At 48.1% G+C, this 12,507-nt stretch overlaps 1 protein-coding gene across 3 annotated transcripts in view; it reads left to right on the plus strand.

Annotated features, from left to right (window-relative positions):
* The window catches only part of mctp1a (multiple C2 domains, transmembrane 1a), a 109,285-nt gene extending 97,278 nt beyond the window's left edge, over nt 1-12,007 (plus strand). For all 3 annotated transcript variants that reach the window (XM_076154185.1, XM_076154186.1, XM_076154187.1), the window contains 4 exons: nt 3,098-3,207; nt 3,961-4,070; nt 4,915-5,012; nt 11,861-12,007. In XM_076154185.1, the coding sequence (XP_076010300.1) occupies nt 3,098-3,207; nt 3,961-4,070; nt 4,915-5,012; nt 11,861-11,932 (390 nt within the window). In that variant the 3' untranslated portion in view covers nt 11,933-12,007. The remainder of the gene's footprint in view (nt 1-3,097; nt 3,208-3,960; nt 4,071-4,914; nt 5,013-11,860) is intronic.
* Nucleotides 12,008-12,507: the final 500 nt, after the last annotated feature.

The following is a 12,507-nucleotide window of genomic DNA, read 5'->3' on the forward strand; positions in this document are numbered from 1 at the left end:
GAGAGAGAAGTGGAACACAGTGGCGTACACAGAGGCACAGTGCATCTCCCCGGTGTTAAATATTTAATCGAGTGTTAAAAGAAATTTACCACAATTGTTTACCACAATTTACCACCCAGTGCAATGTGGTTAACCTGACTTGGCTTTTTCCTTTGCGTGTGTGTGTGTGCGTATCCCTGGCTTCTCTCTCTGGTGTCACTGATTGTCGTTTCTCCTTAACGCATGCAAACAGCTCACATCACTTTAACGAGCCTTCCCTTCTCCATTTCCTCTGAACTGCACTCCCATGGTGCAACCTGCTCCACACACTTGTACACAGGGTGGCTCTGTGGTAAACTGATGGGTGCAAACAATGATGCAAACTTTGGACATAACCACAAACGATGCATTTACGGACTTTAAACGGCAAACGCACAATTAAAACATGCAACTTCCTGCCAACAAAGGACACCAACTCATTGGGTATTACTGCTGCTAACCTGATGAGAGTTAATTGATGTCAAGGAGTTTCTTCTACTCAGAAGCATTTTATTAACAGGGTAAACAGATTGTCGCAATGCTGTATTTCAGCACAGCCGTGTGTACTGTTGTAGTGGCTCACCTACTGATTAGTGGCCTTGATCATAAACAGCGTATAGAATGTAGAAAAAGACAAAGAAAATGAGCAGCAGTGACAGAAACGTTTAGTGCGTTTAGTTAAAGGGAACTTAAGCACATTTCTGTCATTTGTTTTGTATGGGATGCTTTAATTCGCCAAAAAAAAAGAAATACATTGATGTTCTACTCAGTCTGGCTGCTGTTGTTAATTGTGAAAGTGAAGACAAGTAGTCTCACTGACTGACAGGTCATCTGTTTGTCTCTAGTTAGAGTGGAATAAGAAATCCAGCTGCTAATCCCAAACACATCATTAAAACAAGACATTGAGTTGATTTGTTTGTTCAGTTTTATAACTTATAAATAGGCTTTAACAAGTCCCCTTTGACCTTTACGGTGATACTGTATCAGTCCTACTAGTAATGACTTTACAGACTAAGACAAAGTGTTAGTGTAGGAAAATGTTTAGGAGGAAAGCAGCTATTTCCAGAAGTCAAGGGCCCTCATCTTCTAATCTGTGCTGCGATATAATATCGTTTGTAGAGTCACACAGCAAGACCAGGTGTTCACATCAACCTTATCTAATAGCTTTGGGGTGTGTGTGTGTCTGTGTGTTTGTGTGCATATTAGGTTCCATTATAAGAACAGGTTGCCTGGCTCCATATGTGCACAGTGTGCGGGGGAGCTGGGAAAACAAGGTTCACCGTGGCCCTCCGTGTTATTGCTACCTCCCGCCTCCCCTCATCTTGTTTGAAGACAGGAAATAGGAGTCAGACCGCAGTCCGAGGGGCATGTGGCAATGGTTTATTCTCCGATGACCTCTGACCTATGCTCTCCACCCCGTCCGCTCTCTCACACCACTCCCCCGGTCCTCAAACGCTCTCCCCTGAGTCCGGGCCCAAAGCTGAAAAAAAAAGCGTCCTGACCCAGCCCAGCCTGGCTCGGCTCAGGCCTAACCCAGGCCAGCACCGTGGACCCGGCGCGCTGAGATTTGTTTGGGAGAGCAATGGAAAACAGATGGAGGAGACTGAGGAGAGGGAGGAGGGAAGAAAGGGAGTCTTGTAAAATATTTGCGAAGAAAAATAACCCTGGGACGCTGTCTAATTATATCTATTTGTCTTGTGTGGTTTTGCTGGGGAGGCCATGTGGTCTCCCTGCTTGCTCCATGGTTCATTTTTCACATTATCTGATCTTGGATGGAGAGCGGAAAGAAGAAGAAGAAGAAGAGGGGTGGGTTTGGGAACTGGATTGGGGGGCTGTGGGGGGGCTTTGGGTGGGTGGGGGGGCCAGCTGCTGGGAGGCAAATGTGGTGAAGGCCTCCAGGGTCCTTACTGTCTTCTCTGGCTATAATGATGGGGATTACTCAGTTGTACCGCTGTAATCTAACCGTGTTCATCCATCTCCATCAATAACATGGCTCTGGCTGTACATATGCTCTCTAACAAAGGTCATACCGTGAGATTGTAAACTTCTTCTCAAACTTTATCATATAACAAAGGCCCTGTCCTGTGCCCACTCGTTCATAGTGCCCTACTTTCTAAACTGACCAGCCATGGCTGCACCAGTGGACACTCTTGTTGCTTTCTTCCCGTGGTTATTGATCGCTCCTCTCTTCTTGTTATACCCACTTTTGTCTCCCAAGCATGCCTACCAATCACATTCAGCCGCAACCCAGTCCGCGTGTTGATGTCCTCACTCGCTCCATCCCTCTCTCCATCACTCTCTGTCACCTCATTCTGTCCGCATCCATCCCGTGCGCCGCCTGTCCTGTCAGTCAGCAGGCAGCTCGTTGACTGTTGCATGACTTCTTAACTTCTTTGCTTTGTTTCAATCAGACGGGGATTTGTAGATTTAAGATTTGCCTGCAAAGTTTGTGGTCTTTGTGCCCCCCCCCCCCCCCCCCCCCTCTCCGCCACACAATATTCTCAAGTTCTCAACCATCAAAAGTTGAAAAGCAAGAGCTCTTCACGGTGGGTGACAGCATTACTAAGGATGATAATGATGTCACAGCCGGTGACATCATCACAGTGTGCCCAGCCAGGAGAACAAAAGCGGGGCTCTGCCTGGCCTTCCTCGCTGTCTTGGCAGCAACAGAGAGAGAAAGAGCACCCAAAGATTGATGTATCCATTCGGCTTTCAGTTTAATTCTGCCTCTCTATTCACATATTCAAATATCCCTGTGCGCGCTTTGCACGGAAGAAAACATTTAGATTTGTTCTGCCGACTTTCTATCTCTATTACTGCCTGGAGTGAGAGCTCTCTATCAGTTCATGCGGGATATCCAGTGATTTGGCTCCCCTCTCCCAAATCTTTGACGCTATTTAACACGTATTGTTTTCACAAAGATGCCTGTGCCCAGCCTCTGTCTTCTCTTGACTCTATTCCTCTCTCCCTCCCTTCTCTCCTCCATTCTACCCTCTTTTCTGTCTCACCCTTTCTCTCTTTCTTCCCTTCTGCTCGCTTTCTTTCTCCCGCGCCTGCAACTCTATCTGTCCTCCCACAGGACTCGGAGAGAAAGGGCTTCATGAACAAGCTGTATGCCATTCAGGACGTGTGCATCAGCGTGCAGAATGCGCTGGATGAAGTGGCCTCCTATGGCGAGAGGATAAAGAAGTGAGTCGTAAGCCGGCTCCTCGGCACCCGGCCCGCTCAGTTCAGCTCAGCTCTGTTTCTCCCAGTGTTTCCTCCGCAATGCCAGGCCGCCCTGCTTCCCCTTGCCAGCCTGTGTGTAGCTCAGCGCTGCTCTCGGTAAAACGCTGCCAGTAGTGACACATCGCTGAGAGAAACAAACAGCCCTCTCTCTCTCCGTCTATCCATCACTTAGCCTTGCATGACCTCCAGTGAGCACACACACACACTGTAACAAACAATGCATTTTTGTACACACTCAAAGCCATGCATTCACATAGCCGTATGCACAGGCCTGCTCACATTTCCTCAGATTCAAAGCAGCATTGGCATGGCAGAAATTCACATTTTGACTCCCCAAGTTTTTTGTTTTTCAAAGTTTTTCTTCAGGTGAAAAGCACTTTAAAGTGTTTGTGACCCATATTACTACCAAATTGAGGGCATTTTACTGATTAGATTGTGTCTATTGCATTCAATCACAGTCCATTTTCACTCTGCAACGCTGACCTGTAATGCTTTGGGTGAAGTTTCTGTGATTCAATTTCATTTTTGCCCAGTTCCACTCAGCGTGATGAATTTGTACTCAGGGTAGCGCTCACCTTGTTTGGCTTGAGAAGTATTAAAATGCCCTTCATGACTTCTTTTCTCTCTCGTTATTCGTAGCAGCGTGCCTGGCTGGACCGAGCGTTATTGTGTCTCCTGACTTTTCCCCCTGTTCTTTTGTTCTTTGTTTTCCAGCACATTTAACTGGACTGTGCCTTTCTTAAGCTGGCTGGCCATCGTGGCTCTCGGACTGGCCACCATCACCATCTACTTCATCCCTCTACGATACATCGTACTAGCCTGGGGTGAGCTGAAATTACAATAAGCACGGCAGTTCATGTCCAAATATGTCATTTTCATTTATACGGCACAGTTTGTTGAAACACAACTAACCTCAGCATCTGGAACATTGCTCAGGGACAACGGAGAAACATTTGTCTTCGATTCTAAATCTGGTTTTGTTTTTATTGTTTTGCTCTCTACTGATTAATTGGCGATGTCCCTAGCTTGGGATGTATTCTCTCCTCATCAATGTATTGATAGTATCTTTGACACACATTGCGACACTGGTCAGCCATACCATAGAATTTGTGTTTCAGTACATATCTAACGCTGCGTTTGAGTGCTGTTGGAAATTGGGAATTGCTGCTCACCAACAGAAACCAGGTTGCCTTCTTGAATGTTTGAAGGTTTAATAAAGTTTGCATTTCTAAGTGATAGGGTGATGACTGTATTGTGTTTATGTTGCGTTACGTTTAGCAGGTATTGTTCTAAACCTCTGACCTGATGTAAAATTCATACGTCGACCTTTAGTAAGTAGAAGTTTTTGGAGCCCTGTTCTAAACTAATAAATTAAACATGTGAATAATGAATTTGAGAAGAATTCCTTCCATGACTTCTAGGAAACCTTTTAGTGTTTTGTAGCTTGCTGCGTAGGAATATGTAATAACAACAAACACACTACACACACTACACACTCTACACTAGCGCTACTCTGATATAAACTGTAATGACTGTAGATGGATACAGAGACGTGCAGTATTGTGCTGATGACGGCCTCCCCTCCATCCTCTCTCTCTCACTCTCTCTCTCTCTCTCTCTCTCTCTCTCTCTCTCTCTCTCTCTGTCTCTCTGTCTCTCTGTGTACAGGAGTAAATAAATTCACCAAGAAGTTGCGAGACCCTTACACCATAGATAACAACGAGCTGCTAGACTTTCTGTCCAGAGTTCCCTCAGATGTACAAGTGGTGGGTGAACTATGGATGTTTGATTTTCCTCTCTCGTTTTGTCTTGAACACACCACCTCTGTGGGCCTCAACCTCTTTTTTTCTCTCCTCTTCCCTCATCTGCTTCACTTTTCACGTTTGCTGTTTTCTCCATGCACACACTTGCTCTAATTATTTCACTTATTTCTATGTGTTACCATTAATTGCTTCCTAATCTAATTCAATTGCCACATGCAGTGCCCAGCATATAGTTTGGGCTTGGACTACACACTTAAACACACACAAACACACACACACACTTGCACACAATTACATGTAGCTGTTGTTTGCCAGCTATGCTAGTAATTGGAACAGAGTGTAAACCAACAGTTAACCAGCCCCATGTGGATTTGCTTGTACATTAACCGTGAGATCAGATTAACTTTGTGGTTGAAGAGTACAGATGCTTTGTTAGGTAAAATGTAGGTGTGTAGGGGTGTTGCTGCTGCTGTGTGTGCGTGTGTGTGTGTGTGAGTGAATGTGTACGTATATCAACTGTGTTACGTGCTGTGCTGCCCAGGACAAAGTGCTGTTTAAACTGCAATTAAGCGGCAGCTTGTGAAAGTAGTTGTGTTATCCAGAACTGATGGTGTCCGCTGTGGCCGTTAAGCCATGCTGTGCTGCGCTCAACACACACGCACGCACACATGTGCACACACATGCACACGGGGCCCCTGATCCGACCAATCCCCTGCCACAGCAGTGCTGACACACTTCCTCTTTGATCGCTTGTTGCCCACAACCTCTTTGATCTTTACAGGGTCATAATCCCCGCTCCCCTACGTACCCCTGCCTATCGCCCCATGTTCTCCTCCGTTCGGCCCCCGTGCGGTTTTACAGTTTCATAGTTTTCTGGGGCCTGCTATGGTGAGATGCACAAGGCAGGTAGCCGTGGGCCTAAATGAGCCCAGGCTGTCCCCTCTAGTGAAGTGCAGCCACCTTACACACCTGGAGCCTGGAGGACCGGAGAAGTGAAGGGGCCCACGCCCGGCAGGTACCAGGCCTTTACAAGGCCCCTAATGAGGTCCTGCTGGCTGCGGGCGGTGGGGGCAGACGTGCCGGTCTGGTCTGGTGCCCGTGCTGATGGAGTTGTGCCTACTGTCTAAGTAATCCTGTGACTGCTACTGTAACTGTTATTGCTGTTGGAATGGTAATTGTTGCCAGGTTTTACTGACAGTTTGAAGGCTTACAGAGTAATGAGAGTGAAAGAGCAAGGTAGGGGGTAAGAATAGAATTTAAGAGAGGATAGACTTAATTAGAAGCAGAGAGGTGGAAGTAGGAATGAGGACAGACGGGGGTGCAGAGGTGGAGCTGTTTGCTTGGTAAGGAGTTGCTGGCTATACAAGCAGAACAATTCAGGGTTCAGCTGTGAGGCATCAATGTAGTGCAGAGAAGTTCTGTTGAAGTCATATTCACCAAATACTGCCAGTGACAAAGGAGCTGCGGCTGTGAGTCACTGTTCAGTTTACTGATGAAGAACCGAGTCGTGCCCCGATCACTTCCTGACTCAATGCAAAGGTTAGTTTTGCAGCGGCGATGCCCCGCTGTGAGGTCACCGGCTAAAAACAGACCAGAACGTTCTGCTCTGCGGTGCGTCCTGCCGCTGCCTCCGGTGGTGGCGTGTTCACCTCGCTGTCTTGCCCCTGCTGTATTGGGTCAAAGCGGTCTGTGGGGGATTGAGCCCCTGCGGCTCGGTGATGAAGCAAAGAGGTGCCAGGGTCCAAGCGCCGCGTCCCCTCACAGGCACGTGTCCACAGCACCCACCGGCATTGGTGCAGGGGCCCGCTACGCCTGACACTGCCGATGACTAATGAAGTGCTATTTCAGGGCCCCGGTGTGACCTAACACTCACAGACACACACAGCGGTGGTGAATGTGAGGTGAGCTGGGGCCAGGTCAGTGTAGCGTTCCGCATCATTTGGAGGTGCTTCAGTGCAGCCAGAACTGATGAGGTTCTAATGACTTTAAATTCAAAGGGCAACCACACTGGGCCACAGTCCATCATATCCTATGTTGCTGTTTGTCACCAAGGCACCAGATTTTGGACCCTACAGAAGTAGCCGTCGTCTGTCGCATGCAAAGTCCAAATCCCCCTCTAACAGACTGAACCAGGCAAGGAAAGCTCACACTAAACTTTTTACCAAGTGATCAGTTTCCTCGACTTGTGACGTCCCTCTGTGAGCTCTAATGTTAAAGGCCGAGATAAATGTGTGTGTGTGTGTGAAGGCGTGTAGGCGCTCTCTCTCCCCCTCTGGGTAACCGCTTCCCGCGTCTAGCTAGGATCTTTCACCAGGACAAACTGTCTTTACTGTCATTACGGGGGGAATCCTTCATGTCCTCTTAAACGAGGCCAAACTGAGCACCTTTATAGGGCTAAGTATTCCCTACCTGGCGTTTGGGAGGTGTCAGCGCTGTAGCATGTTTTACGACACCATTAGCCATGTGAGCGAGGGAGTGCATGAGCAGGGCCAAGGCAATTAGCATGCCAAGTGGCCCTTTATGATCAGTGTAAAGTAGCTGCGATCAAACCCACCCCCTCCACCCCGCACAAAAATAAGCATGAATTCCAATTTAGTGCCTAATGAAGGTTGGGGAGTTGGGTTAATATTTTTAGACAACATTTATGTTGGGAACAGAGCCTCAGTGGACACAGGGGGGGTCAAAGGCAGGATAGCTGGAGGTTGAAACATCGCCAGCTGCCATCACTCACATCTACCATCTCTGTCTGGGCTGGAGGTCTCTCTCTCCTTCCCTTTGTCCTCCCCTCCCTCCCTCGCTCGCTCACTTTTTGTGACAAATTTAAACATTTCACTGCGAGTGGCCAATTAGTCACCATTCAGTTCATGTTCCATACCACGGCTGCTAATAGGCAAAACTTTCCTTACTTCCTCACTTTTTTCCATTGGCCTGTGTCACCTTGACACGCTTAGTCTTTCCCCAAAAATAGGCGCCTGCGTCCTCCGAACTATGGCTGTCTGAACTGTACATTTGTAATATCCTCTCAGCTTGGCTATCATCAAAGGGTATGGACCCCGCTGGGTTCAGAGTGGAAACAAAAAGTCATCGCAGCGTTTAATTGTTGTCGCTTATCTCTATTGCCTATTCGACCGCTCGCTCACCTTCAGCCACCTTGGTCCAACTACGTGCGTCGTCATCAAAACGCTATAAATGCCCGAGCGAGACAGAGGTTGACAGAGGGAGAACCGGGTCCCAGGATGCTTTGCAGATAACACCCAGCTCTAAACGAGGCACCAGGCACCTACACGGCGCCCCCTCAGCAGAGCTGCGCTTCAAAGGCTGTTTTGCACTTGTACTGTCAACATTTGGGGGAGAGGAGCGAGGGTGGAGCAGCCTTTGAGGAGACGCTTGGTCTTTACCCGCTGCCTCTCCTGTCGATGTTCCCTTTAAGCTCCCTTCTCTCGCTACCAAATTGGTTATTACTTTTACCCAATTCCGCTTTCTTTTATTTGCTAACGTCCCACTTTCTCTCCTCGCCTCCCCTCGCCTTTCTTACCGCCTTCCACTTTAACTAGCTCTTGTTTGCATGGGTTTGGTGTTTGGCGTATGCGTTATTAGATGAGGTGAGCGGGGAGCTAAGAGTGCGTGTCACTGTAAGGTTGAATTCAACCTGCGACGCCTGAGCCCCATTTCTCCCCGGCTGCCAGCTCCGCACAAAGAAACTCGTGTTTTGATTGAGATATTGTTATTTTTTTCCGTCGACCTTCTTTTCCCACTCAGCACGAGAAAGAAATTCCCTCTTTCTACCGGCGTGCAAACTTTTCTTTGTTTGTTCGCACCTCCAAAGAGTTTTGTTTGGACAGAAACGTCAACGTTCGGAATTAAATTGCCGTCTCCTTTTCCTCACTGTTGTAGGTGTGTGTCCGTATAATGGGACCGATAACAGCCAGTAATCCCGTGCAGTACCTGTCCCACTTTTTGGATCCGGCGTTGCTCGTTTTGAAGCTCGTTGCAAACAATGAGGAAAAGTTAGCTGCATACGGAAACAGAAACAGTAACGGCTCCGATATTTGATGTTTGTAGATAGATATACGTTGTTCCGCTGTTGGTGCCATTCACCAGCAAATGAAATCATTCTGCAACACTGTCAGTGATCGCGGCCTGCTGGCACTCTGCCAGGACTGTCATGGTCCCAAAAACACACATCACAAAGGTCCCATCACACACACACACACACACACACACACACACACACACACACACACACACACACACACACACACACACACACACACACAGATGGGGCCATATAAACCCCTCGTCTCTCCCCTGGGGTTTCGCTCTGTTGTCTGCTTTAGTTGGCCAAGCTATAAAAGGATCCACACCCACATGAGAACAGTATCTGTCATCACCCGAGTGTCCACAGATCTCTGCCTCTTCTTCTCTTCGTCTCATTGTTTTCTCTCTTATTTGCTTTGTCGGTTTGTCCCTTTCTCCTGCCTTGATCTTTCTATCTATTCCTGCCCCTTCTTCGCCCCCCTCCCCTTTCCTTCATACCTTCTTCTTTTTTTTTTTTGCTTCCTCCACCTGGATTGTTTCTTCCCTGAAACCGTCCCGGGTCATTCATTTCTCAATCTCCGCCTCTCTTTTCTTTACCCTTCTGCCTGGCGAAGCGGCCGTATTTGCACAGCTGTTTAGTAGGATGTTAGCTTGCCTTGCGGGGATCGGGGCTTTGCAGACAGTGAGGAGTGTCCGGGTCTGAATCAGTGCAGTCTGGCTGCCTAGTGAGGCGTAGAGAGCAACACATGCTGGCCTAACTACTCTCTAAGCACCTTTACGGGACATTGGTGGCCTCCACTGTGATAGAGAGAAACTGAAATACCTCATTGTATACATGAGGATTTGCATGGGATTTTAATGACGTGAGGATGGCAGGTTATGTGTGTGTGTGTGTGTGTGTGTGTGTGCGCCATGCCTGCAGGGGGCCTGTGAGAGCCTGTGTGTCTTCATCCTTGAGCACACTTTGGTCTCATCGCAGGCGGGAGGATAGTGGAACCTTTTGGTGGCGGCGACAGTGGGAACCAGTGGAAGATGGATGATGAAGGCTCGTTCCCAGCCTGCGCGCCGATACGCCGCTGTTTCCGTCCACAGCAGACAGACCCACCCTGAGACAGAACACAGAAACTGCTACTGATGTCAGTTTGTTGCCTGCGTGGCGAATCAGAGAGAGTGTCAGTCAGTTTGACAGGCAGAGTAGCCTACAGTACATCCGCCTTGGAGGGCTCTTTGGTGCTTATTTCTTATTTTTATATTAGTATTCTGATTCAGTGGCTAGCGCTTGTCAGTGTCTTGAATCTGTCTCGGCTCATGACTGCGCTTGTGTGTGTGTGTCTGTGTGTATGTGTGCATGCCGCATGTGTGGATGTGTGTGTCTGTACATTTGAAAGTGAGAGACTGTTGGAGTGACAGTCTCTGGTTGTCGGGGCTCAGCCACTGTGATGTACTTGTGTCTAAGTGTCCATCACTGAAGAGCAGTTTAAGTTCTGCTCACCATCTTTGGTTGCAAAGCGACGCATCAAACGGGGATCAGGTTCCTTCAAAGGAGGCGGGGTCAGGCAGTGGCTCAGTGGGTAGAGCTTCCGCTTGGGAACTGGAGGGTCGCCGGTTCGAGCCCCTGCCGAGGTGCCCCTGAGCAAGGCACCGAACCCTCAATTGCTCCCCCCTCTGCGAAGGGTGGTAATGTAGTGTAAGTCGCTTTGGATAAAAGCGTCGGCCAAATGATCGTAATGTAATGTAATGTAATGTCACAAATACAATGCTGAGCTGAGGATCAAGTGACTGCAACGTGTCACTGAAAGCTCTGCTAATATACAATCAGAAGGCTTTAAAGCTTTTATTTATGACATGGATTATTTATTATTATATACATAAACTGGGGATTTATCATTTCTGATGGGAGCAGTTTCTGTTTCACTCATTATATTTAGTTAGTAATGACGTGTTGATGCAGGGCTGTAACGTACATGCTTTTAACAACGCATGCAATCCCTCCATGAACCATAGGGGGCAGTAGAACCGTGTTGGCAAGACAAAGGGCAACTGTCAGCTTGTCTACATACCAACTGTGATGGCACGGGCGGCGTCATGGCCTTGAGCGGCGACATGTTTGTATACGATGTGAAAAATCGGAAGTTCTCTAGATTCTGCTCTGATCTGCCCCCTAGTGGACTCGCAAAGTATGCAGGCAAGCACACAAACAATGACACTGGTGACTTGTTGTTTTTATGCTTGTCACACTGTGAAACTGCAGCACGCTGAGGACCTGAAGTGGTTTGGTTCCACTCTGGTTGTGGAAGTGTTACGGTGCACTTTCTACCTCCAGTCTCCTCCTCATCGCCCTTCCTCTCCTCACCGTCCTGCCATGCTGAGATGACTCTGTAGTCTTTCCAAGCTTTCCCATGAGCCTCTGCCCTGTTCTGTTTGTTTGTGTGATCCCTTCCCTTAGGCCACTGTTCCACATCTGTGGATGTGTGTGTATATTTGTGTGTCTGTGTGTGTGTGTGTGTGTGTGTGTGTGTGTGTGTGTGAGTGCATGCTTTGAACAGTGTAAAACGTATTGTGTTCTGGTGTGTGTGTGTGTGTGTGTGTGTGTGTGTGTGTGTGTGTGTGTGTGTGTGTACAGTGTGTGTTGTAATCAGTGTGTAATCCCTTCCCTGAGGCCACTGTTCCACACAGCTGGACTCAGAGAGCCTCTGGAGGGTTTCTGTGCTATTCAAGCATCCTTTGCTCTCTCCACCTGACCGCATGGTGTGTGCTGTGTGTGTCTGTCTCTCTGCGTTCCTGTGTGTGTGTGTGTGTGTGTGTTTTAACAGGTGCAGTACCGAGAGCTGAAACTGGATCCCAATCCCAGTCCAAATAAAAGGAAGAAAAACAACCTCGGGTAGATGACTGCGTCCGCCCACCGACTCCTCTTCTTGCCGCTTTTGTTCTTTGGCTTATTACTGGACACTGAGGAGCAGAGGAAGACGTTCCGGACCAGATCGTCATCCTTCCTCCCCCCCCCCCACCCGCTGCCCTTTTTCTTCTTCTAATCTCTTTCTGTCTTTAATTACACATGTACAGTTCAGATTCACCAAGTGTAGTTTTTGTACAAAAAAAGGAAAAAAAAGAAAAGAGCGAGAGATATCCTGAATTATTCTTATCAGCGTGATGCTTTTGATTGATTTTAATGGCGCGCGGGACGGACGGACGGATGGAATGACCTTTTTCCTCAGCTGTGTGAGCTTCTCTCTCCTCCTTTCTTCCCTCCATCATTCTGACGGCTCAGAGGGCTCTCCTGTCCGTTTGCCTACCACAAGTGTCGCCCGACTGAAGAGCAGAGTTTAAACATTTCTACCGTCCGTTCCCGTCGTGACACGTTCACTGCGTCTGTGTTTGTCCCTAAAGAATGAGCCTTACACTCACATCACCCTGCCATATCACATCTATTCAGTCTGGACACACACAGTGACAATTTAAT

This window comes from Genypterus blacodes, unplaced genomic scaffold (assembly GCF_046128005.1).
Source record: "Genypterus blacodes isolate CSIRO-AG114 ecotype Tasmania unplaced genomic scaffold, CSIRO-AGI_Gbla_v1 ptg000061l_1, whole genome shotgun sequence".
Taxonomy (NCBI): domain Eukaryota; kingdom Metazoa; phylum Chordata; class Actinopteri; order Ophidiiformes; family Ophidiidae; genus Genypterus; species Genypterus blacodes.